This window comes from Magnolia sinica, chromosome 9 (assembly GCF_029962835.1).
Source record: "Magnolia sinica isolate HGM2019 chromosome 9, MsV1, whole genome shotgun sequence".
Lineage (NCBI taxonomy): Eukaryota > Viridiplantae > Streptophyta > Magnoliopsida > Magnoliales > Magnoliaceae > Magnolia > Magnolia sinica.
In genome coordinates this window covers 31,578,671-31,606,558 of record NC_080581.1, presented here as the reverse complement: position 1 = coordinate 31,606,558, position 27,888 = coordinate 31,578,671, and the positions used below count along the sequence as shown (strand labels likewise).

The 27,888-nt window shown below is 41.3% G+C and overlaps 1 protein-coding gene across 3 annotated transcripts; it reads right to left on the bottom strand.

Annotated features, from left to right (window-relative positions):
* Nucleotides 1-950: 950 nt before the first annotated feature.
* On the bottom strand, nt 951-26,331 carry LOC131254815 (sulfate transporter 1.3-like). Of its 3 annotated transcripts, none has more exons than XM_058255533.1 (8): nt 25,511-26,331; nt 25,237-25,406; nt 24,938-25,002; nt 24,729-24,843; nt 24,528-24,644; nt 23,890-23,927; nt 1,620-1,889; nt 951-1,180 (listed from the first exon to the last, which is right to left on the bottom strand). In XM_058255533.1, exons 1-8 carry the CDS (start codon nt 25,584-25,586, stop codon nt 1,042-1,044), a joined length of 990 nt encoding a protein of 329 aa, XP_058111516.1. In that variant the 5' UTR covers nt 25,587-26,331; the 3' UTR covers nt 951-1,041. The 3 variants fall into 3 exon arrangements, with proteins under 3 accessions (XP_058111516.1, XP_058111517.1, XP_058111518.1); XM_058255534.1 differs by having other exon boundaries at nt 25,261-25,406; XM_058255535.1 differs by having other exon boundaries at nt 25,237-25,411; nt 25,511-25,633.
* Nucleotides 26,332-27,888: the final 1,557 nt, after the last annotated feature.

Sequence of the window (27,888 nt, the reverse complement as noted above, 5' to 3'; positions counted from 1 at the left end):
GAGGGGTGGTGTATGCTATAAGGGGGTGGAAGATGAGAGATGTGGTGGCGTGGGTTGAAGCTTGGAAGCTGAAAGGAGTCATCAGTTCAACTGGGTCCACTATAATATGACGGGTCGGTGCAGGATGTTCTTTACATCCCTGTTACATGCATCGCATCCTAACCCCCGCCCATCTTAAGCCACGAATTGAGAGATTTGAGAATAGTAATGGGTTGAAGCTTGGAAGATGAAAGGAGTCATTGGTCCATCTTACCCACTATGATATGATGGGTCAGTGTAGGACGTTCTTTACATCCCTATTACATGCATTGCGTCCTACCCCTGCCCATCTTAAGCCACGAATTGAGAGATTTGAGAATAGTAATGCAAGAGTTATTTGTGGTGCGGTCCACTTGAGGGTTATCTACCTCATTTTTGGGCTCATACCTTAAAATGATATAAGAAAAGGGATGGATGATGTGGATACACAGATACGTCACTCCCCCATATGCATGCTCCCTAAAGTCGGGTGAAGTAGGACGCAATTCGCTTCCTTTTCGTAAAGGCTTTCAATAACCATTAACTTTTTGACAAAGGAATGTTGGGGTTGGCTGGGCGCCTTGCACTACAAGAAAATTGGCCTTTATCGGTGGGCCAGAAAAACCACCAATAAAGTCTTTACCGGCGGTCAGGTAAGTGCCGGTAAAGGTTTTACTGGCGGTTTTGCTGGACACCCTACTTCATAAGTTTTTGCTGCACTACCAAAAAGGTCGAGCTATGAATAAAATCCGTAACTAAAGATATATGGCTATAGTTATAACCATAGCTATCGTAGTAATGGCTTTTAATCCATAGCTATATAACTTATGGCTTCCGATATTCCGTAGTGATAGATCAAAGCTTTCTCATCAAAAAGAAGAAGAAGAAGAAGAAGAAGAAGAAGAAGAAGAAGAACAAAAGAAAGAACGAAAGAAAGAAGAGAAAAGGTGATGCCCTTTAGCATCACCACTGAATATTAACAAATTGCTAGCACTCAGCCATTTAGTACATCCTTTTCTATATTTACCTAGTCTGATTTCTTGGCTTGTGGGTCACAGGGTCTATACCCCTTTGGAGGAGCTTCTTCTTCAAATGGGTATTGGAAAAGTTCTTGATTTCATTATCTGTCCTTCCTAGAAGATGGGAAGCAATAGCTAACCACCTACATAGGCAAACAAAACACAATAAGACTAAAATTCAGTTTTTTCCTCATTCAAGTTATTACTACTCTATCCTAATTAAGCACGCTTAATTATAAAGTTTCTTTGATAAGAGATGTTGTTGGCATCCATTTTAGTACTTCTACTGTGGAATTACTGATACAAAGAATCTTCGTTATGAATTCCAAGTAATTCTAGGAGACCCATCAAAGTTCTACTCTTGCCTTAACTTTAAGATCCTATTTAGATGGTGCATGGTGGGAAAAAAGAAAAAGAAAAGAATAGAAAAGAAAAAAAATGCAATGATAGATTCTCTCCATGAGTTGAAACATGGATTTCCATAGAATTTATTTTTGAGGGTCTTGTTTGAATAGCAAGAAAGCATCATTTTAAAATTCTGTATACTCATCGCAAACTAAAGGAGAAGGATAAATCAATTACTTATTTCTGAGCGCTGAATGAAGGCGGATGATGATTTCCTCTTCTTGATCTGTGAATCTCCTCCTCTTGATATCGGGCCTCAGATAATTTGTCCACCAGAGCTGGCAGCTTGTTCCACACCTGTTCAACCCGGCAAGCTTCGGGAGTGTCCTCCAGCTTCCATGCCCATGTTGATGTATGTAATCCACCAGCATCTCATCTTCTTCTGGTGTCCATGGACCCTTTTTCACCCCACTTTCATCACAACAAGGAGATCTCCCCATTACACTCCTGCAAAAGCATTCAAGACAAGATCAATCAATGTCTATGTTTGAGAAATCTCTAGAAATGAAGAGGGTCTCTTTTGGGTTTGGCCTAAGACAAACCTGCTGGGATTAGAAGGTGGGTCTAAGGGAATGTGAGTATCCGTGTTGGAAAATCTCCTATCTAACATGAGTTTTTATAGGGCATTGGCGTTGAAATTAAGAAGACTTTCTGGATAGGAGACGCATTTCCCATGAGCTACTTTCTTATATTCTATGCTATAATGAATTTATTCCATGATCACCCCTCACATTTTTCTCAAATGACCAAATGAGGGAGAATCGGTTTATCCAACAAATGTGTGTGGTCCACCATGATTTGTACATGGCATCCAATCCGTCCATCATCTAAACCCTCTTCATGTTCTCTTCGGCACTATAGAATCATGCTGATCCAAAACTCAGTTGGGCCGCATCACAGGGAAACAGTTGGGATGGATACGCCTACCGTTAAAAACCTTCTGGATCAAGTTTGGTATATGTCATTTAAACCATTTAGAAGATGCACCCTGCAAAGATAAATGGATCTGTAAAAGTCAGACAATTTCAAGGCCTACCTGAGCATTGGGTGCCAATGTAACGCCCCGTACTTTTTAGTACTCGGGTGTTACCAAGTAACCTAACTTAGTACAAATACCAGCTTGACTTGAACATTCAAGTTCATTACGGTTTAAATCTAACCATCGAAAACAGTCTCAATCTGTATATTAACATCCATTCACTAATGTTGAGATGAACCATCACATCATCAGTATAACCCATTTTAGGACTCCTTAGATAAACTATGAATCAATCACAATGTTCCATGGATCAATCCAACGAAAAATTCCCATAATCTGACCATCGGGCTAGCAGGAATCATTTGTTGGCCATGAGATCACTAAATATGGTCCATCTGAGTTTAGGATACACCTCATCCTTTGGGTCGGCACCAATTCAAGTTAACAAAACAGACGGAAAATGTGGATTAGCTGATTTAAACCTTGGATCGATGGATCCACCATCCATCTAATGTATAAGTAATATCAAACGATTTAACACTCAAATACTATAGTTTAGTGGTCCGACAGATAAGAGTACTGTTGAGGATCGTCTAAACTGGATTAGGGACCACTCAAATCAAATGTAGGCTCGATCCAACCATCATCTTAACTTAAAACAACAAACTAGCTCAATATAACATTATCAGTTATGACTCTTATAAAAGGCAGGTCCTATAAATAAATAAATAAATAAGTGTGTATATATATATATATATATATATAATGACAAAATATAAAACAAGTGATAATGGCATAATAAGATGAATAATATTATTAAGGGGATTTTAATAACAATAATGGAGTCATTAACGTAGAGAGAGTAGGCTGGAACACAAAAAAAAAAAAGAAAAAAAAAAGATCCCTAGATCTTTTTGACTGTTGATGCTCGAACCCAGAGCAATCTGACCCTCAGATCGGTGGAAAGCCACAAATAGATACTCCGATCGCAGCTTACGGCCCACCAAGGCTTTGGATCCACCTCATCTTTAGCAAGGTGTTCTAATATGACCTTTAGAATCATTTGAGCAGAGTGGATTTCCCACAAACATCACGGTGGACCCCACACAAATGTTGTGTGTGCACCATAGGTGGTGCACTCGCCGTGCACGGGTCCTGGGAGACCGGTCAGCACGGGTTGACCCGTGTTTCTCCCAAAACAGAAAGCTCCCTCTCCCTCTGTTCTCCCACAACCAACGGACGGACGTCCGTTTTCTTCTTCTATGGCCCACCCTCGTCATTCGATCGGAGGATCCAGACCATCCATCATGTCCAGGGATGTAACGCCCTGAAATTCGGGGGTCGAGTAGGAGCCCAACTCCCGAGTTCCATCACATCACTTATGCAACATAGATAATGATGATTAAATGTTGTCTGTATTAGTGCCTTAAACATGAGTGGGATTATACCAAAACAGTATATCATACTCCAGAGATAGTTAAATGTCGCAAGCGGAAGACTGTGATAGATATATAAAGTATATAAACCAATGTAGGTCTCCAGAGTGTGAACATGTTACCAGGTTAAGTATATACATGTATACTCCAAAAATGCACAAAATGAATATACATGGGTGTTCCAAAGTGCAAAAAAAAAGAGACAAGTGTAATGGGGTCTAATCAGCATCCCTGTAATCCCGTCGATCAGATCACGGTCTACATAGACCCGCCTGATAGCTGCATGTAGGAGAACTCCTCGTTACCGTAAAAGTCCGGCTCTGCCTTGAAGCATCACCATCATCTGCATCTACAATAGGGTCTGATTGGTGTTTAAAACACCATCCCAGAATATGGGAGTGAGTGATCAACTCAGTGGAGGTATGAAGCAAAGGTTAACATGTTATCAATTCAGTCAAGCAATAATGATAAAACAATTCAACAATCAGGTCCTAAGTACTCTTATTAATGCAAGGATGGTATGTGATAACGATGCATGTCCTCGCCTACACTCCCTCTACGACATCATCTTACGATCGCGGCATGCACCCCTTCCTCTGTGCACTTCCTCGCCAAAGCACCATGCAATGCGATGCATGGTAGTGTTAGCCAAGTTCTTAATTAACCATATTCATACAGCAGGATTGGGAAGTTAAGGCACCTTCCTTTATATCATATCCCCAAACATTGATCCATCTAGGGTCGTCAATCCTAGTAGTCACATACGATAGGCAATTTTCAGGTTGCTACGGAGTGGCTTGTCACCTCAATGTAGGCCTGGTTCATACTCGAAGTCACTACGGAAAGGCTCGTCACCTTAGCGTTGTCCTAGTGTATACTCGTGGTCACTACGGGCTTGTCACCTAATCATAGGCCAACAGCTCGAATACAGTGTCCCATACACTACCATATTCGGCTCATGAGTTTGGGTTGCTCACTGGTCACTATGGGGAGGCTTGTCACCCTAGCGTAGGCCGACAGCTCAACCACGGTGTCCCATACACCCCCATGTCCGGCTCATAAGTCTTATCAGATTGAGGTATCAAGGTTAAACGGGATCTTCACTGGTAAGTTGGTACCTTTGATTCAAGCAGTAGTGTCCATACATGGTGAACATAGATTAGGCCAATCGAGTTGCTTGACAAGTTCGACTAGTACGAGCGTACATCGAGCTGATCGACATGGAGCGCGTAAGCACTCCACGTGGCCTAACCACTATCGACTAGCAACGTACGACTCGAATTCCTCGAACTTATTTGGTGTGGCAAAACGACCTCGGCCACTAACTCAGAAATCATTACCGATTGCCTGGACTATGTTGTAGCCCCAAACACATCCCAAGCAATTATATACGCATGTAGTAGTCAAAGATAGCATTTGACAACTAAAATCAAATATAGATCTTGCTTAAGCAATTTAACGCAACAAATACTACACATGTTACCGTACATAGGCATTTCATCCTTAACTCACATATATAGTAGTAAGATAGGTTATATAAAGGATACTATAACCATAGTTAAGGGAATTGAGAATCCTATCTCAACACCCTCATTACATGCGTTTCAACAAGCATTTTCACATTCAGGCATTTTATCAAACACTTAGGCTACACATATCATATACATGTAATAAAGTAGTTATAATAGGTATTATAATCCCTTTACAAAGGGTTCACCATACATACAATAATCAAGTATTATCAGTCAATGAACATGGCAAGCATAAATCATAATTTCATACTCATTCAATCATTTAAACAAACACGTGAAATGCATTAAAATCAACATAGTCTACACACATATATATAGTATATGGAAAATGTCGTATCTATGCACATGTGACAACAATCAAGTTAGTCATAAATCATTATTGACATTGAAAGCCTTGAAAACCATAACTTAAACATTTATAGTCTGCACCTTTCACCGGTAGACTCGTAACGAACTCAGTTTAAACCCTAAGTCTTTGTCTACAGCACGACGACAACCTATAACATAAAATAGGTTAGCTATTTCACCATTTACTTTATTTGAATATCTAAAACAGATTAGGGATAGGATTTCTTACCCAAGAATGGAGTCGGAATCGCCGGGATAGCGATACAGACAGACTGATTCAGCACGTGGAGTGATGGGGTTGAATCCTAGGAACTCTCTCACTTTCTCTCTCTTTCCTCTCTTCTCTCTCCTAGGGTTTTGTAAATTCGTATGGAATGGGAGAGAGAGAGTTTAAAGCCCTTATATAGGCCCAGAACTGATGGGAATGGCCCCAGTGCCATGACATACTTAGGTTATAGCCAAAAGTTGGCTGTTTCGATCCAATGGAGCACATCTAGAGGCCCCTTTTCTGCATATGGTCCCGAAAAAGTCCCATGCCATTGGATTTTGGTCAAGTTAAGTTTTTCGGTCTGATTAGATCTACAGATCGACTGCGAAGGGTCAGTTTCAGTTCAACGGTCATCGACACTCGATCAGGGTCACAAGTACACTGACATGTGTTGAAAAATTTCCCTGATCCGAGGGTGTAATTGGGTCAGAATCTGACGGTCTGAATCCTTAGATTCGGCCACCAAGCGAACGACTCAATTGACTTAAGTTTCAGTTCATTTCCTAAAGATATTCGCGTTTCTCACACACTTCGCTCTGGGCTCATGTTATATATTTTCGGATACCTTTAGGACTTGATTTTCGAGATGGTTGCCAAGTCCAACAAGGCGGTCAAAACCATGTAAATTTGGAGAAATCGGACTTTCGACACGCAGTCCAGGTCCGATACGAAGTTTCAATGCACTCCCAAGAGCAACTGGGTTTTGAGATGAATCATAAGTTTTTAGGCAATGTAGCGTTAGCGATCCTGCAGATTTTGAGTCATACAGATAGTATTTAAAGTGATTAGTGCTAATTTCACAGATAATCTAGTTTAACACTTAATTAATCCACATCTAATTTCTAAAGGAATTTGGTCCTTAGTGATTTCTACCTGAGGTGGTACTCGAGTCTTTATAAGAATTTTTCCAAGACGTTACAAGAATTGGGTCCCAACAAAACCCACCTCACCTCGCACATTGATATGTGCGTGCGTGGGCACAATTCTTGCTGCAAGTGGGCTGTACAAAACAAGATTTTTCAAAAATGGAAACTGATCCTCTTTGCCACATTGGCAATCCGCATGGGGGGTTTCTCCTCCCATCTCGGCCATCCACGTGGCCAAATCCCTGCCGCCCAATAGGTCTCCACGTGGGAGAGGATTTCCACCCACAGAAAACCAAAACCAACAATCAGTTTTAGCTCTGACGGATGCTGTTTCCATCTCCCTATGAAACCATCTAGAAAACGAATATGGAGCTTCGCTCCCTCGCTCCTACAAGGTCTCTTAGACCAGCCCTGACCTTCCGAAAACAACCATTCAAAGAAATCAGGTGGATCTGCCATTGGAGTCAGATCATCTTCCTCGGCCAAGCGCGCCAGGTCTGTCCGAACCGGACGTCCATGGCTGGACATTCCCAGCTAGAAGAAAAAAGTTGGAAGAAAGAGAAAAGGAGAAAGAAAGGGAAAAGAAGAAGGAAGAAAGGAAGAAAGTAGAAGAATGGAGAAAAGCAGGGGTTGCGGTCGCTGTTGTTTCTGCCGCACCACCTGCGACTCGGGCCGAGTCAGGCAGGGCCTATTGCCACTGTCGAGTCTGTAGTAGACAAAGGATGAGAAGGAGGGAGAAGAGAGTGAGATGAAGGAAGAGAGTTCGAGATTTCGGTGTGGGTGGTGTTGCACTCCCGTCGAAATGCAGGGACTCTCGCACCAGCTCGACTCCAACTGAGTCACGGACTCGGTCGGGCTCAGCCAGCTTGAGTCCGGACCTTGCTGGTCGTTGCAACGGAAGAAAAGGAGAAAGGGGCTGAAGGTGAGGGGAGAATAGGAAGCCAAACAGCCGCCGCCCTCCAAGTACGTGTGTCGGGTCAGGCTGGCAATTTGAAAACTGACTCACTATCGAGTCTGGGCACGAGTTGGGTAAGGCCTGGTCTTCTCATTTCTTCCATTTCATCTTAAAATACGACATTGTTCCTCGTCCTTTACTCACCTCTATTGGTTCCATCGAACAACAACTTCAGACCATTCTCCAATTCCAGGATCAAAAATTACTCTATTCAAATGTTGAGGCCCTTTGTAGGTCACCACAAGCAGTGTCACTTGCTAGCACTGTTATGAGAAATACATCTCTAGTCGCAAACCATAGAGCCTGTTTATCTATGGACTGCACTAATATGAGGTTGAAAGCATTACCCAGCTTCATCAAGCTTAGCCCTTTCAGACTTGTTGGTACTTACATCTTTTATATTGGAAATGGGAAACTCCTCATGGGTTGGGCCGAGCCAAAGAAGTGGGCCGAAACCAGCCTGCATTTTGGGCTGAAATCAGTCCAAGAGGTGGGCCAGGTACAGCCACACCATAAGTCTCAGTGGGCCACACTAAGCACTACCGGGCCAAAAGGTGCCAAACCGGGGTCCAATTTGAGGCCATAGTCGGGCAACAATTGCAGGGCTGAACCGGGCTGAGACCAGGCCCAGTTTTGGGTCCCAATGTTGGGCCACAACTGCTGGGCCTGATCAAGGTAGGTGCAGGCCCAGTTTTCACTTGGAGTATTAATATTATATATGAGTAACCATTAGTAAATTGTCCATACTAATATTATCCATTACATACAATTATCAGTATTATATATTAGTGTTGCATATTGTCACTCCTAAATATCATCACTAATAGTAGACCATAATGTTAATCATCATCGTTACTACCATGTTAGCTAATACAACACTAACGCTAGTAGTTATCTTGTGATTATTGAGATTTAAATTGTAACTAATACACCAACTAGAGTTCAAATCCTAGGATCTAAGTTAAGACTGAACCCTAGGATGAAAGTCCCGATCTTACACTAAAAACCCTAAGATAAATGATTCAAACTCTAGGCCATGACCTCAAATCTAGGTGGTGCGTAGAACTCGAATCAAATTGTGCTAATTGGTGTCGTCATAATAATTATTAACTAATGTCAACTATAACACTAATGTTAATTAATGTCTTATAATTATTAAATTAACACTAAGGTTAAGTTCACAAAATCTAACTTAGACCTAAACTCCAAGCTAAGATCTTAGACCTAAGTAATCTAAACCCTAGGTCGATACTTTAAACATGAATAGTAAGCTAAATTGGGATCTAATGATACAATTCATGGTAGGATGCAAGTCTAAGGACGTGCACACTTCCCAGCAACATTAATGGACAAATCGACACATCATGTGATGATTCTTCCCCTTGAGCTTTCCATCTTCCCATTAGCTTAAGTTATAGTGTGTATTTTAATTTATAATTGATATCTCCCTTTTATAATCATGTGTTAGCTGGTGGAAATTGAATTGTTATATTACATGCTTAATGTTCATCCTGTATATTTGTTCATGCTTGTGGATTATTTGTGGATTGCTTATGGAACTTAAACTGGTACATTAGTAGGAAACCCCCACTTATAAATATACACCCGTACTTGGGATGTAACCCGACTGGTTGTGACTGAAATGGACCTTCGGTCTAGTGGTTATTGAGCGGTGGTCTAGATGGATCATTGATGTGGGCCTACCATCCAGGGTTATTGTGCCTAAGTGGTTTTCAAGGATGGTATTTTATCGCATGGTTTTGATACTCGCCCTATGTGGCCTATTTAGATAATTGCCCTACGTGGCTTGTTTTGGTATCACCCTATTAGGCTTTATTCTGGTATTTTTCCTATATGAGTTCGATGTTTTTATCGTGCAACCATGCGATGGTAAGCCCCGTATATTGTAATATGATTGGCCACTAGTCAGCGGGTTTCCATTAAATATCCTAAGGTGGTAGCCTCATGAGCCGAGGATGATGGTATGGGACCTACGCCCGAGCTGTTGGACTACGCTGGTGACAAGCCCCTGTAGTGACCTTGAGCTTATTTAAAGTGACTAATTGTAACCAGACTAATAATGGTTTGACTAATCATGCATCCATAGCATATTGGCGATGACCAGTGGCTAATTCTAGATGTTGTAGCACGTGCCTTAGGATCATCGGGGTATTGTTTCACTAGCTCCCAGACCACCGACTATCGACCCTTATTTCAACTGGATGATTTTCCCAGGTTGATGATTGCATGGGTGACGAGCCCAATTTCTGTACAGATGAGCATCCTCAGGGCGATGTGCATTCACACATCCATGCATTTAAAAAGATTGCATCATGTGTTGTTTTGATTGCCTTGTTGTTTTATAACTATGCTTACGTAATGTGGCGGTGTGTAATCTTGAGGGGAATTCACACTGAGTTGACCACTCATCCATAAAAAATATAACCGTAAAGGTAGCACAGGTGGCTTAAGTGATATGCAGGTTCAGACTGATGAGGAGCCGTCATGGTGGTCAAGGACACGTGGTTGTACCTGTCAAGGAAGTTGCAAGATCTTACGGCTTTCATTGTGTTTCAGATGCTTTTAAATTTCTCATATGTGTAATCTTATATTTGTTATTGTGGAGACATTGGTTTGTATAAGTCATTATGGGCACCTCTGTATGTTCTAAATGTAGTTTAAAATTTTTCTTTATGCTTATTTGTCCATTCTATGCTCATCTACTTACTCTGATAAATGAAAAAAAAAATGTATACTTGAATTTGACCATCCTTTAAGGTTAACACTCGGGTTTTTGGGAAACGGGTCATATACTCGGGTCCTGAAAACACGGGGCGTTATAGTTGGTATTAAAGCATAGTTTGGATAAACTTGGCCTTGGAAAATGATCTTATACAAGCCTTAAATGTCTCAAGTTGGGATGTTAAAATTAGAAATTTGAATACAGGTGAACTTCCCTTAGACTTAGGAGGATGGTTGGAAATATAGAAATCCAAACTTATGTTCCCTTAGAAATTATTAAGAAAATCATTTGAATTGATGTGGGGTCCCATTAAGGTTAAGAGAGATTGAGGACATAGAAACTCAGAATTTCAAGCCCCTTGAAACTTTTAGGTTAGGCCGTGGACCTTGAACTTATGCTGACTTCCCTTAAAGGTGATTAGGATGGTCATTTGGAATTAGGAGCATTAGGGAAGTTGAAAGCATAGATACCCATACCTTAGGTCCCCTAGAAAGTAGTTTGGATAAATCTAGAACTTATGAACCAAACCTAAGTCCCTTGGAAATTTCAGGCTCAGTCATTTGCATCCCTTGAAAACTACCATAATTATTATTTGAACTTAGGAGTCAAACACATGAACCATAGGGGAAAGTACCCACTATGATGTATTTAAAATTGAATGAGAACATTGATTGAACTTGACTCTCAACGAATAATCCTTAGAAATTTGCAACGTGCACTTATCCAAAAATTCTAGTTAGAAAGAATATTGTTGTTATGCTCAACCAATGAAACGAACATAGGATTGTTGAAATTTTTCTTAACCACCAGGTTATACACATTAGATTAACCATGCACACTTCCTAAACCTAAGGAATCCTCCCGAGAAACTGAAATTCGGATTCCCTAATGCATCCCTTTGCTTAGAAATAATATTTCCTACAAATTCCAACACTTAAAATAAGTAGGGAAAAAAAAATTGGGTAAGGTTTCAACCTTAGGCTGCGCACGTCGAGGCCAGATTTAAAACCTTAGATGAACTTAACAAAATTTTAAGCCCAGAACTCACGTAAGAAGTCTTGGCCATGGAAATTTTAAGTAGTACAATAAGTGACCAGAGTGCGCATTGGAAGCGTGATGGTCATTCGTGTCTATTCACGTAGATTTCGGGCGCTCTCATTGAAGAAATTGGAAGAATTCATGACATTCCCCATGAGTCTAGAATAATCGAGGCCACAAGCCGATGGAACCACATTTAAACAGAGTTATCTCAATGCCCTGATCAAGCAAAAGATCGAGATTTAATAGGATCATGAATAGATACAAAGATCCTCTGTTCTGTAGGCAGATGATCGAGGTATCGAGCTTGAACCTACTACAACCATCTATTCGTGGCAACTCGAACACAAAAAACAAAAAACAAAAAAAATAAAAAAACAACAAAAATAAAATAAAAATCGTGATGTACTTTAAACAACAGGGAACTATCATCAAAAGTAAAGGGAAATAAAAATAAAGAGAAAATAACATTATTAGCCACCTAAACTAGCTTGAAATTTTAGTAAATCTTAGCATAAATTCTGATGTTGATAAGCATTAAGAAAATTTCCTGAGTTGGTTGGTATTGGGATAGTCTCTAACCTTCAGTAGGATCTATATGCACCACTTGATCGGCTAGAACAAAGACTGGAGGATTGCGGAAATTTTAGTTATGGCCGTTGCGATTTCACACATAGACGTGTATGAGGCAATGTACGCCCCTAGGATAATCCTCCTACTTGTAACAGTAGTAACTAGAATGAGAGTTAACCAATCCACATAGTAAAACCTTCTTTAAGGGGAGTAGATTATAATGACCCTTGTCCTAAGAGTAAGACACAAGCGCTTGCATATATGAATAAACATAGGGTGGAAAAGTGAGAAATGCGTGCAGACACCATAAGATGGATCGTTGTCCACGTTCATAGTCGGAGTGTGGAATTACGGGGACGAAATTCTCTTTAAGGGGGGTAGATTGTAATGCCCCATACTTTTCAGTACTCGGGTGTTACTAAGTAACCTAACTTAGTACAAATACCAACTTGACTTGAACATTCACGTTCATTACGGTTTAAATCCAACCGTTGAAAACAGTCTCAATCTATATATTAAGTCATCCATCCACTAATTTTGAGATGAACCATCACATCATCAGTATAACCCATTTTAAGACTCCTTAGATAAACTATGAATCAATCACAACGTTCCATGGATCAATCCAACGATAAATTCCCATAATCTGACCATCGAGCTAGCAGGAATCATTAGTTGGCCATGAGATCACTAAGTATGGTCCATCTGAGTTTAGGATACACCTCATCCTTTGGGTCGGCACCAATTCTGTCACGCCCCAAACCCGAAAATCAGATTCACAGGAATCCGGATCGCCGAATCAGGTGCCGACAGCCTCCATAGTACCCCATTCTCGGCTCCTAGCGCCATGCGCCAGATTCCGATCCTGTGATCCTACAAGGAGGATTTTTTTATATTTTTTTGTACATTTAACTCATAATACGCATAACCACAAGATTACCCAATTCACAAAGGCAACATCATCATCACATATCCACTAATATAATCATTTGAGTACAATGCTAAAAGGAAAATACATCAATCGAAAATCAAGCACCAGAAGACTGTTGCACACTCCAAGCTCAACATTGCTGCAACCTAATATCACCCGCACGCATTTATAGTGCATAAGCTTATAAAAAGCTTAAAGGGTGGTGTAACTGTGTGCACAAGGTAAGTGTCAAGTATTCAATACAATGCCATAATTATACAATACCAAAAATACTGGTAGTCCATAAATCGTAAATACTGACAAGATCATGAATTATCAGAGTAAGCAGAAATACTGACAAGATCAGGAATTATCAGAGTAAACAAAAATACTGACAAGATCACAAATCATAAGATAATAGAGTAAGCGGAAATACTGACAAGTCCATAAGTCATACAATATTAGAATACGCAATACAAATCAACTATACAAATGAGGAGTCATAGAGTGTCAAATATCAAATGCAGAGGATGCAATACAATATACATTCCTGATGAGTAACACAAATAGCGTCAGCCGTACCTAGACCATATAAATGCAGAAGCACAATAACCCAAATTGTCATATGCCGCAGATATAATGCAATATGCGGTGTGAATGGAGTGACCATGCTTGAGTGTGAAGTCGGAATGATAGTACGTAATATCGCAGGCTATGAGGCCCATCACAAGGGACTTCTATCCAAACTAGTCCCATACCTAATTTGGATAGTCAATCTCAATGTGGTTAACTCCTGATCTCAGGTTAGTCACGCGGCCCAACTGAAATCATGGCCATTGCGAATGTACACGTAACAAATAGTCGTCCACCACCAGCCCGAGTGGATAGTGAATGAATGAGTAAGCAACCCCTGCTCAATAAGTTCACGTATCAGTACAGTTCATCTCTGGGATCATCACCGAGGTTTAGTACACTCCAAATGGAACTGCCGCTCTGCCAGCTGCACAGTCCAAGTGAGCGTAAGAAACCTCACTATCCGCCTGGCCAATAGTCTGCCAATACCTATTCGGCACGTCGATAGCGGACCCATTCACGAGCTGGTCAAACTCAGCCTAGCAATGCCCCCTCCTCTCGGGCGGGTAAGGCCACACCACCTCCCAACTGACCACGACACAGTGGGAGACGCGGCCTCCTGGTATTCGATACTCTGGCACTTATGTATCCACTCGGTCTCGACGTTAGGGCGTCCTCTAGTACCAAGAGGGTTTAAGAATTTTCACCCAGGGCCATCTATAGTAGCCTGAGGCTAGAACAAATTTTCGGTGTCCCGTCTGGCCATCCACGATATGCCTGTGGAGGCTACAGCCTTGATATCGCTAGGGCATATAGTAATCATAATGCAAGATGCATGAGTCATATCATCCAATCATGCATCAATCCTTCACATACCATGCGCTCATGTGAAATAACCTCCACCTATCAGGGAGTCTCATAACAACATGCTCAATGACATATGCAATGGTCAACCACGTCTCATAACAAACATGCAGATGATGCGTATGGGCATGTATCATAATGCTATGCTATCATGTACTCAAAATTAGTATCAATAACTGACATCAACAATCGGCCTCGATAATGTAAACATTTAACCAACATTGCCCCAAGGAATGGCCCACATAGATCCTAACATATAACGGACCCATGGCTTCAAACAAGGGCCAAATATACAACACCATGGCCTTACTCAAGGGCCACATATACACAACAGGTGGGCCCCGCTCATGGGCCTCAAATACATGACATGTGGGCCCTACACATGGGTCCCGAATACATCAAATGGGTCATGCATCATGAGCTTAATACATATCACAATGGACATTGCTCATAGGCCACGAATACATCACAATGGGCCTTGCCCATGTGTCTCAAATACATCACAATGGGCCTCAACTACGAGTCACATATCATCATATTAAGCCTCAAACACGGGTCAATTGCACATCACAATGGGCCTCAAATACGGGCCGCATATACATCACATTGGACCTCGACAATCGGCTACAACAATCAGAATCGTTCGATAATCGGCCTCGATAATCGGAGTCGGCAATCGGTCACAATAATCGACCTCGAATGCTAATTAGCAATCAGCCACAATAATCAAAAATTGATTAATAATCGGTCTCGATGATCGGAATCGACAATCAGCCACAACAATCGGAATTGTTCGATAATCGGCCTCGATAATCGGAGTCGGTAATCGGTCACAATAATCGGCCTCGATACTTGGCCTCGACAATCGGAATCGGCCTATATAATCGACCTCGACAAATCGGAATCGGCCTTGAAAAATCGGAATCAGTAATCGATTTCGACGCGAGGCGAGGTCCATAGATGGACGATGATGGACTAAACAATATTAATGAGGCTCATTCATTTGGGTTAACCTACTAGAGAATGATGAGAATGGACCTAACTAGGCCTAATAAAAGGTCACAATATGGACATTTAACCATCACTGCCCATCAATGTGGACATTTAACCATCATTGCTCCCAAGTAATGGTTCATATAGAACCAAACATCATAGTGGACCCATGGCCTCATACAAAGGCCTAATATATGTCGCAATGGGCCTCACTCAAGGGCCACATATACACCACATCGGGCCTCGCCAAATGGGCCATAAATACATTACAACGGGCCACATACCTGGGCGTATATACATCACAATGGGCCTAATCGTATGGGCCGAAAACATATCACAATGGGCCACGACATATGGGCCGAAATTACATTATAATGGGCCTCGCTAATGGGTCATAGATACACAATAGGTGGGCCCTGCACATGGGCCTAATATTCATCACGATGGGCCACGTATACGGGCCTTGAATGCGTCACAAAGGCCATAGCCCATGGGCCCTGAATGCATCCCAATGGTCTCCTCTCTATACATCAAGTGGGTCGTATTAATGGGCGCACACAAATGGGCCACAAATATATTACTTAAATGGGCCTTATGTAAGATGGACGATGTGAATATAAAACAGATGGTTGGTATGGATATAAAACAGATGCACGGTGTGAATTACAAAGGATGGCGTGGATATTATACATACACCATGGCAGGCCACATACATCAGGGCCCACCGTCCTATACACAAGGACAGTGTGGATATATGCAACACATCAAGGTGGGACCCACACATGTGGGTAAAACACTTGCATCACGTGGGTCCCAAATAGATGAATGGTTGTATAAAACACATACTCCATGATCAGACCCACCTAACTAGGATGTTGGTCGAACAATTAAACGGTTGAGATGTAAACCAGATGAACAACGTAGATGTAAAATAGGTGGGCGGTAAAGGATGCAAGGCAAATACGTCATGGTGCAACACCATCTCAAGATGGACGGTTTAGATTAAAATACATATATCATGAGGTCCCACGCCCTTTAGCTGGATGGACGACGTGGGTATGAAACATATACACAGCGGTGTGGTACATACATCACGTGGGCTTCATAGGCAAGGATGGTGCAGATACAACATTACCTCATGGTGGGCCACTGAACATGCCGACGTCATCAGCAGCAATGGGACCCACAGAGCCGTTGACGCTACAACACAGCTACATAGTTGGCGTGGTAGTCCAGCCAATCCAGGTCCAAATAAAAGGTGGGTCCCACGTGGGGCCCACCATATACGTATGATATGTATACAATGTATATAATATCATATTATACTATTATATTAATACTTTATTTTTATTTTTATTATATGTGTATATATATATATACATATACATATATCTTGTTGAAGATCTACAACGTCCAGTCCAGACAAGCTGAACGGACGGTTTGGATGAAACAAACACATCAGGTGGGTCCACATGCAGAGCCCACAACAATATTTTATTTTATTATTATATATTATTATTATTATTATTACTATTATTATTATAACAAGAAGTCCAGATCCATCCGGCGTCTGGACGTATGGATCTCATTCCATACATCAAAGTCTCCACCGTCCAAGGATATGGACGGTGGGTTCACACGTGTGGAGCCTTTGAACGGTAGGGATAAAATGCATACATCACCGTGCGTTCCACCTTGATGTACGACATGGATAATACATAACATGGGCCACACTGCTTGACGGTGTGGATTAAAGCACAAGGTAGGGAAGGTCCCACCATCCACTGGACGATGTGGTTATAATACATAAAACATGGTGGATCCCACCGTCCTGCTGCTGGACGGTGGACCCCAAATACAAAACAAGCGGGTCCCACGGCTAACAACGTGGATAAAATGCATCGCAGAGGGCCCTGCATCCACAGATGGACGACCCTGATGCAAAACAAGTGGGGTCCATGTGACCTGGACGGTCTGGATGGGTATCAGATGGCCAACATCATCACGTAGGCCCACAAAACTTGGTGACGTCACTTCAGACAACCGGTCAGTAGCCAATCCTCCCATGCGAGCTCTTGTTCGTTCATCTGGTGGATCCCACATGTTACAATGTGGATCGAACTTCAAGGGAGTGGATGGACGGTGTGAGTGTCAAACATGCAGGATGGGACCCTGTAGTCGGCCCCACAGCATGAGGGAACACACTGAACAGCGTGCTGTCCAGCGGTGTACTCCGCCAGAGATTTGTATCTGCCTCATTAGTTTAATGGCATGGATACACTACATCAAGGTGGGTCCACGTGAGTGTGGCCCACCAGCTTGGAACATTAAGCTGATATTTGTGTTTTCAGTTTATCCAGGCCCGTCCAAATGGACAGGCAGTGAGGTGGGGCCCAACACACAGACGGTCCAGATCAAGTGGGCCACATTCCAACACCAAAAGGGAAGAGAGAGAGAGAGAGAGAGAGAGAGAGAGAGAGAGAGAGAGAGAGAGAAAAAACGGTGAAAATGGGAGGGACCTCACCACTATGGGCCCCTCCTTAATGCAAAATATACATCAAGATGGGTCCCACCACATGTGGGCCCTCAAATCACAAAATCAACGGTAGAAAATCATAAAAATCAGCCACCTTATGATCTTCTTGGTCCTCCACTTCCATCAACGCATCCTAAAGCTCCGAGGGACACATTTCAACGGTGGAGATGACCATTGGATGGTGGAGATGAGAGGTAGGAAGGTGGGCCACACTTACTCTCTAATCTCTTTGGAAGCCATGAACGTTGGCTCTCTTGGGAGTTGCTTGAATGGGGGTGAAGAGAGAAATGAAAGAGTGATGGGAGTTGTAAGGATGGATGACATGGAGTGTATGGGTGAGGGATGGGGCTAATTGACTTTTTGGGCATGAGATGAGATGGGGTATGGGTAGCATTGCCTTGTTGGCATGAAAGGTATGGGAGAGGTAAGGTCTTGGTTGACTTGGTGGAAAGAGGGGGTATGGGTAGAGATTCCATTCTCTCAACCAGGAATCTTCCTGGAAACGGCACATACGTTACCCGCGGTGTTTCCTCGATCTATTCTCAGGCCCACAACTCCTGGCCTGGGTATCGCACTGGCACGCAAGACGCGGCATCAGAACCACAGCGACGGCGCGGTCGTTAGGGTGCAAGTCTCGGGTTGAGCCGACTCAGGAATACGGGATACGACTCAAGGATGCACGCAAATGCTATTTACACGTCGCGGGTCGCCGGAATTCGACCGAGAGGACCTCGAAAGCTTACGGAATGGTACAGTTTAGGATACATGCCTTACAAATTCAAGTTAACAAAACAGACGAAAGATATAGATTAGCTAATTTAAACCTTGGATCAATGGATCCACCATCCATCTAATGTATAAGTAATATCAAACGATTTAACACTCGAATACTATAGTTTAGTGGCCCGATAGATTGGAGTATTGTTGAGGATCGTCTAAACTAGACTAGGGACTACTCAAATCAAATGTAGGCTTGATCCAAACATTAGCTTAACTTAAAATAACAAACTAGCTAAATATGACATTATCAGTTATGGTTCTTATAAAAGGCAGGTCCTACAAATAAATAAATAAGTGTGTGTGTGTATGTGTGTGTGTGTGTGTGTGTGTGTGTGTGTGTGTGTGTGTGTATCTGTGTGTGTATGTGTATAAATAAATAAGTATATATGTATACATATATAATGACTAAATATAAAACAAGTGATAATGGCATAATAAGATGAATAATATTATTAAGGGGATTTTAATAACAATAATGGAGTCATTAACATAAAGAGAGTAGGCTGGAACACAAAAAAAAAAAAAAAAAAAAAAGAAGATCCTAGAGCTTTTTGACCATTGATGCTCGAACCCAGAGCAATCTGACCCTTAGATCGATGGAAAGCCGCAAATAGATACTCCTATCGTAGCTTACGGCCCACCAAGGCTTTGGATCCACCTCATCTTTAGCAAGGTGTCCTAATATGACCTATGGAATCGTTTGAGCGGAGTGGATTTCCCACAAACATCACGGTGGACCCCACACAAATGTTGCGTGTGCACCATACGTGGTGCACTCGCCATGCACGGGTCCTGGGAGACCGGTCAGCACGGGCTAACCCATGTTTCTCCCAAAACAGAAAGCTCCCTCTCTCTCTCTGTTCTCCCGCAACCGACGGACAGACGTCCATTTTCTTCATCTGTGGCCCACCCTCGTCATCCGATCGGAGGATCCAGACCGTCCATCGTGTCCAGGGATTGGGTCCCACCAAACCGACCTCGCCTTGCACGTTGATATGTGCGTACGTGGGCACAATCCTTGCTGCAAGTGGGCTGTACAAAACCAAATTTTCCAAAAATGGAAACTGCTCCTCTTTGCCACAGTGGCAATCCGCGTGAGGGGTTTCTCCTCCCATCTCATCCATGCACGCGGCCTAATCCCTGCCGCCAATATCTCTCCATGTGGGAGAGGATTTCCACCCACAGAAAACCAAAACCAGCAATCGGTTTCAGCTCTGACGGACGCTGTTTCCATCTCCCTATGAAACAATCTAGAAAACGGCAATGGAGCTTCGCTCCCTCGCTCCTACAAGGTGTCTTAGACCAGCCCTAACCTTCCGAAAACAACCATACAAAGAAATCAGCGTCGGAGGTGGATCTGTCATTGGAGTCAGATCATCTTCCTCGGCCAAGCACGCCAGGTCTGTCCGAACCAGACGTCCATGGCTAGACGTTCCCAGCTAGAAGAAAGAGAAAGAGAGGAAGAAAGGGAGAAGAAGAAGGAAGAACGGAAGAAAGTAGAAGAATGGAGAAAAATAGGGGTTGCGGTCGCTGTTGTAGCTGCCACACCACCTGTGACTCGGGCCAAGTCAGGCAGGGCCCATTGCCACTGTCGGGTCTGTAGCAGACAAAGGATGAGAAGGAGGGAGAAGAGAGTGAGATGAAGGAAGAGAGTTCGAGATTTCGGTGTGGGGTGGTGTTGCATTCCTGTTGAAATGCAGGGACTCCCGCACCAGCTTGACCCCAACTGAGTCATGGACTCGGTCGGGCTCAGCCAGCTTGAGTCCTAACCTTGCTGGTCATTGCAACGGAAGAAAAGGAGAAAGGGGTTGAAGGTGAGGGGAGAATAGGAAGCCAAACAGCAACCGCCCTCCAAGTGCGTGTATCGGGTCAGGCTGGCAGTTTGAAAACTGACACACTTTCGAGTCTGGGCGCGAGTTGGGTAAGGCCTGGTCTTCTCATTTCTTCCATTGCATCTTAAAATACGACATTGTTCCTCGTCCTTTACTCATCTCTATTAGTTCCATCGAACAACAACTTCAGACCATTCTCCCTTTCCAGGATCAAAAATTACTCTATTCAAATGTTGAGGCCCTTTGTAGGTCACCACAAGCAGTGTCACTTGCTAGCACTATTATGAGAAATACATCTCTGGTCGCAAACCATAGAGCCTGTTTATCCATGGACTACACTAATATGTGGTTGAAAGCATTACCCAGCTTCATCAAGCTTAGCCCTTTCAGACTTGTTGGTACTTACATCTTTTATACTGGAAATGGGAAACTCCTCATGGGTTGGGCCGAGCCCAGCTGCTGACCTGGGCCAAAGAAGTGGGCCAAAACCAGCCCGCGTTTTGGGCTGAAATCAGTCGAAGAGGTGGGCCAGCTACAGCCACAAACATGGGCCACACCATAAGTCTCAGTGGGCCACACTAAGCACTACTAGGCCAAAAGGTGACAAACCTGGGTCCAATTTGAGGCCATAGTCGGGCAACAATTGCAGGGCCGAACTGGGCTGAGATGAGACCCAGTTTTGGGTCCCAATGTTGGGCCACAACTGTTAGGCCTGATCAAGGTAGGTGCAGGCCTAGTTTTCACTTGGAGTATTAATATTATATATGAGTAACCATTAATAAATTGTCCATACTAATATTATTCATTACATACAATTATCAGTATTAGATATTAGTGTTGTGTCTTGTCACTCCTAAATATCATCACTAATAGTAGACCATAATGTTAATCATCATCGTTACTACCATGTTAGCTAATACAACACTAACGCTAGTAGTTATCTTGTGATTATTGAGATTTAAATTGTAACTAACACACCAACTAGAGTTCAAATCCTAGTATCTAAGTTAAGACTGAACCCTAAGATGAAAGTCCCGATCTTACACTAAAAATCCTAAGATAAATGATTCAAACTCTAGGCCATGACCTCAAATCTAGGTGGTGTGTAGAACTCGGATCAAATCATGCTAATTGGTGTCGTCATAATAATTATTAACTAATGTCAACTATAACACTAATGTTAATAAATGTCTTATAATTATTAAATTAACACTAAGGTTAAGTTCACAAAATCTAACTTATACCTAAACTCCAAGCTAAGATCCTAGACCTAAGTAATCTAAACCCTAGGTCGATACTTTAAACATAAATAGTAAGCTAAATTGGGATCTAATGATACAATTCACGGTAGGATCCAAGTCTAAGGGCGTGCACGCTTCCCAGTAACATTAATGGACAAATCGACACATCAGGTGATGATTCTTCCCCTTGAGCTTTCCATATTTCCATTAGCTTGAGTTATAGTCTGTATTTTAATTTATAATTGATATCTCCCTTTTATAATCATGTGTTAACTGGTGGAAATTGAATTGTTATATTACATGCTTAATGTTCATCCTATATATTTGTTCATGCTTGTGGATTATTTGTGGATTGCTTATGGAACTTAAACTGGTACATTAATAGAAAACCCCCACTTATAAATATACACCCATACTTGGGATGCAACCCGACTGGTTGTGACTGAAATGGACCTTCGGTCTAGTGGTTATTGAGCAGTGGTCTAGATGGATCATTGATGTGGGCCTACCATCCAGGGTTGTTGTGCCTAAGTGGTTTTTAAGGATAGTCTTTTATCGCATGGTTTTGATAGTCGCCCTATGTGGCCTATTTTGATAATTGTCTTACGTGGCTTGTTTTGGTATCGCCCTATGAGGCTTTATTCTGGTATTTTCCTATATGAGTTCAATATTTTTATCATGCAACCATGCGATGGTAAGCCTCATATACTGTAATATGATTAGCCACTAGTCGATGAGTTTCTATTAAATATCCTAAGGTGGTAGCCTCATGAGCCAAGAATGGTGGCATGAGACCTATACCCGAGCTGTCGGCCTACGCTGCTGACAAGCCTCCATAGTGACCTTGAGCTTATTTAAATTGGATGATTGTAACTGGACTAATGATGGTTTGGTTAATCATGCATCCATAGTATATTGGCGATGACAGGTGACTAATTCTGGATGTTGCAGCACGTGCCTTAGGATCATTGGGGTATCATTTCGCTAGCTCCCAGACCATCGACTATCAATCCCTGTTCTGACTGGATGATGTTCCCGGGTCAATGATTGCATGGGTGACGAGCCCGATTTCCACACGGATGAGCATCCCCAGGGCGATATGCATTCACGCATCCATGCATTTAAAAAGACTGCATCATGGGTTGTTTTGATTGCCTTGTTGTTTTATAACTATGTTTACCTAATGTGGCAGTGTGTAATCTTGAGGGGAATTCACACTGAGTTGGTCACTCATCCATCAAAAATATAACCGTATAGGTAACATAAGTGGCTTAAGTGATATATAGGTTCAGACTAATGAGGAGCCGTCATGGTGGTCAAGGACACGTGGTTATACCTGTCAAGGAAGTTGCGCGATCTTGCGGCTTTCATTGTATTTCATATGCTTTTAAATTTCTCATATGTGTAATCTTGTATTTGTTATTGTGGAGACATTAGTTTGTATAAGTCATTATGGGCACCTTTGTATGTTCTAAATGTAGTTGAAAATTTTCTTTTATGCTTACTTGTCCATTCTATGCTCATCTGCTTACTCTGATAAATGAAGGAAAAAAAAAAAAAACGTATACTCGAATTCGACCATCCTTTAAGATTAACACTCAGGTTTTTGGAAAACGGGTTATATACTCGGGTCTTAAAAACACGGGACGTTACAGCCAAGGAGATAGTGAGAGGGTGAACATGATGGATGGATTGGATGTCATGCAAACATCAAAATGGACCTCACACATTGCTTTGTTGGTTGAGCTCAACCTACAAAGCATTGCAGTGGATCGGGCTTCATATAAACCTTGGATGTTAATCTATAATAAAGGTTTTTCTTTTTGTCATGTTTCAAGATTGCCATTGGGTTCCACATTGATATTTTTCCTGTCCTGTTACTTTTGGAGAACATCCAGGGCATGAAAAAGGATGTGTGTCTTTGATAGAACGGCGGAAGAGGATGATGATGATGCAAGACATGAAAAGGGTGGTTCTCACCTTGAGTAGCATTCATTGTAGTGGACCTTCAGCTTGTTCTGGTCTATAATCAGCAAAAAGAAAAAACAGATAAATAAAACGTAGACAGTTGGATAACTAAAACTGTCAATGGGCAAGGCTTGGGCTTAGCAAAATCGAAATTTTGAATAGGGCCAGCCAGATAGGCACATCCAATCAGTTCAAAATCCATGCCAAAGGCAACCCAGGCCCAACTCATTAACAACCATATAGATAACAATATTGATAATGGAAATTTATATCAAATACAAGCAACTTCGATCTCCCTATAAATAGTAACAAGTGGGTGTGGCTGTGCATTTATTCTACTGTTAAATCAACAAAGCTTACATTCATCCAGTGGGCTCAATGGTGAATATTCCCAAGCCCAAAGTCAGTCCAGTCCACTCACTTGGTGGCCCACACATGTATGAAACAATGGATGGTTAGAAAATCAAATGTCCCTCATTCAATATACATGCGCAGCCAACCTGTGGATGGACTGGCCTGATTTTTGGAATATGGGACATTCACCTTGGGGCCTACCTTATGAAGGGCCCGAATCTCACATTTGCAGATGGGTGTTTGCGGGCAGCATGTCTTAAAAATTAGGATTCTTTAAGTGTGTGGAGTAGGCATACTGTTAATGCTATCATACCAGCCACTGCACCAATTCTGAAACCTTCTGCAGCAAATTCACCACTGAAATGAATTTGGTCCAAGGATGACGGATTTATACCCCTTTGTATATCTTTCACCTTTCAGACATTTGCAGCACTATTAGTACTTGACTAATATTAGATAAAATAGAGATGTTAACTCTACAAAGTTCGGAAACTTACAATTTTAACACCATCCATTTCTGCATGTGTAATATACATGAAAAAGGTCGAGAAAATAACAGAGGTCAAAGGGGCGATCGCGGGCACCCAGAAAAGGCTCTTCTTCTTCCTTCTTCTTCTTCCCCTGTAACACTTTTGAGTCATGTAAGCAGGAAACCTTCCACAAGCACGGAGTCCAAGGAATATGAAGCAAAGAGAAAAAAACTTACAATGTATTGGCAACTAGAAGGAAAACCAAGAAGACTGATCCTATGAGGATTGTCTGCCAATTCCACTGCGAATGTAGTAAAAGAAAACAGTCAGTGAGGAAAAATGACAGCAATCTGTACTTCTAAACTCATTAGCTTAATCATTGACTGGGTCAGGGAAATTTAGTCTTCGCTTGACTGAGTCATTGGACAACCTAATTGACTTATCATGGTTGCTAGTTTTGAGTTGGTTGGTTTCCATCTCAAATCCAAGCTTTTAAACACTATCAACAACAGTCGTTTTCAGTAGGTTTTCATACCTTGTGATGTACAGAACTCGATACCGAATGCATAACCAAAATTGTATCCGTCTTCTTAGTAAAATTCTTTATGCCAAGGAAACCTTTGAGCTGTTGCAGAGCAATTGTGATGGCTGCCCCACCCATGAACCCAACAATGGCCGCATGAGATAGGAAGTCAATCAAGAATCCTAATCTGTAAACATTACCAGAATCGTCAATGTTATAACAAAGAATACCGACCTTTTAAGTTAACAAGGGTATGAAAAACTTGTAAAACAGATTGTTCAATTACCTAAAAAATCCAAGTGTGACTTGAGTGATCCCAGCAAAGAATGTTGCAGTGAATACAAGGCGGAGATACTCATCATTTGACGTTCAATTTTGACAATTTAATTTGTGTTAGTGTGCCAATAAGAAAAACCAAATTTAAAGGTGATAAACATACATTAAGCCAACCATCCAACACTATAAAAGGTAAACCTGTACTTCTTCATTCAAAACAGATATAAATTAACAAATAGGTTTCCAAAAGAAAAGGCATTCAAACCATTCCATAAATTATTCATAATGCGTACTATGCATGCGAAGATTTATAACAAGATTCACCATTTCATATATAAAATTCAACTCCAACAATTAACAAGGCAGGCCGCACATGTCTCTTCAATTGCATGGTGAGCAATTTTATTTGAACTATAGAAATGTATGTGGGACTGCGTATATATGTATGTGTGACTGCATGTGGATGGTCATGAATCCACACAAGTGTGGGCTTATCCTCTGTTTTATGTTTACTTCAGTTGGTTTTTGAATTGTTTGGTCCCATATGATAGTTGGCACCACAACATGTATAATGTTCAGTTGCCGTAGTGTAGTTTTTATTGTATATGGAGAACTCGTTGAGAAGCCAATGCTTTTGGATTTGTTTGCATTCATTCCATGATCTCATGTCCTTATTCACATCATGAGCTTGAAACTTGTTTGTGTTATTATTATTATTTTTTTTGAAAGTTAACTTGTTCATGTTAGAAATGTTCCTATAATTTTAAAACTTCTCTATTTGTTATGAATTATGACCTAAATCTAATTGGGAGTTTCATGACATCCAATCTCCGGCCATCTTTTTCCAGGCAATTAATGTATTATTTTCATTACTGTCTTTTGTAGGGCATTGATCAACATATTAGGAGCTACAATCTGTAAGATTTTTTATTTAGCATCTTCCATCTATGGCAGAGCCTATCAAATCAAAGTTTGGATCTCATGCACTAGGAACTTGTACTTCCTGTTTCATCCATGATTAGTTTTTAAGGTTAGGTATATACTTCAACTTCTTTTATAGATTTGGCAACCAAATTCTAGCATATAACTTTCAGGTTTTAATCATAAATTTGATTTCCAAACATTTTTTTCACAGCAAAGATCATGGTGACCAGCACGTGCAAAGTGACTAAACGAAGTGAAGAATAGTGGAATGGTGACTACACGGTGATGAGATGTTTGGATGATATTTTCTAATTGTATCTTGAGGATTCATGTATTTTTTGTTACAAATCTTTTAATATGGTACCATGTACTACTATTCATTATATGTTTTGTACTTCAATTCGCACAAATGGTCAACTAATGTTTGATTTATTCACTGTATGCATTGTTTTCCTGTAATATGTTGAAAATTGAAATAGAATGCAATTTTTGTACAATGTAGGCTTAGGAGGCTTCCACAATTTTTCTTTTTCTTAGGCATCTCTCTCTGCATAACAGAATGTCTAAAGTGAGTTTGGATTTTCATTTTAAACAATTGGGCCCAAAGGTTCAAGGATACATATGGTTGATATGATGGCAAATGTTCTTAGCCATTGTTTCTATGGCCTTCTCTTCATCGAATGTGGAATGTTATCACATTTCTTTCTTAATTAGTGAGCTATCAGCTGGCAACTAATTAAAGGATTAGGAATTACACATCTCGACAACTATATGAATGACTGGTATGTTCTATGGGGCACCCAAAGTGGGCCAATACATGCTCCATTATGCAAATTGAAGAACAAGCTTACACCATTGAAACAGAGCATTGTATTCTCCCACTTTGTTTTTGGGGTACTGTATATGATGCTTAATCAAAAGAAATGGAGCTTTTATGATTGGCCCAGCAATGGGGCGAGTAAGGCCCTTTGATTGGAAGTTAAGATTGTCTAACCACTGTGATCTTTTAGTCATGATAGCAGAGTTGAAAATTTGTATTGTATGGATTAACGAATATCTAGGCTTACAATGAGTAGGTGAAAATAATGACGTATCGATTAAAGTTGTGGAAAGCATGCAGCGAAACCACAACATATTCACATACTGGAGTGGGGAAGAGTCTATTTTAAAATGTTAGTAAATATAAATAGCTAGAGAAGCCCGAGTGGCACTTAATTATAAGGATCATGAAACCAATGATCAATTATATAATAAAGGACTCTGTTTCTGTCACTCAGTCATTTCAATATTGCTAAAACCTTCAAACATGGAAGACATATTACAACTTAAAGAAGAATTCTTCAATGCAGAACATAAATAAGTCCATGTTATCATGTATGTCAAAGTTCATCATGCTGAACATGAAATTCACGAATCCATATGTTATCTAATAAAAGGAATAAAACATCAGTTGGCTAGTTCAAA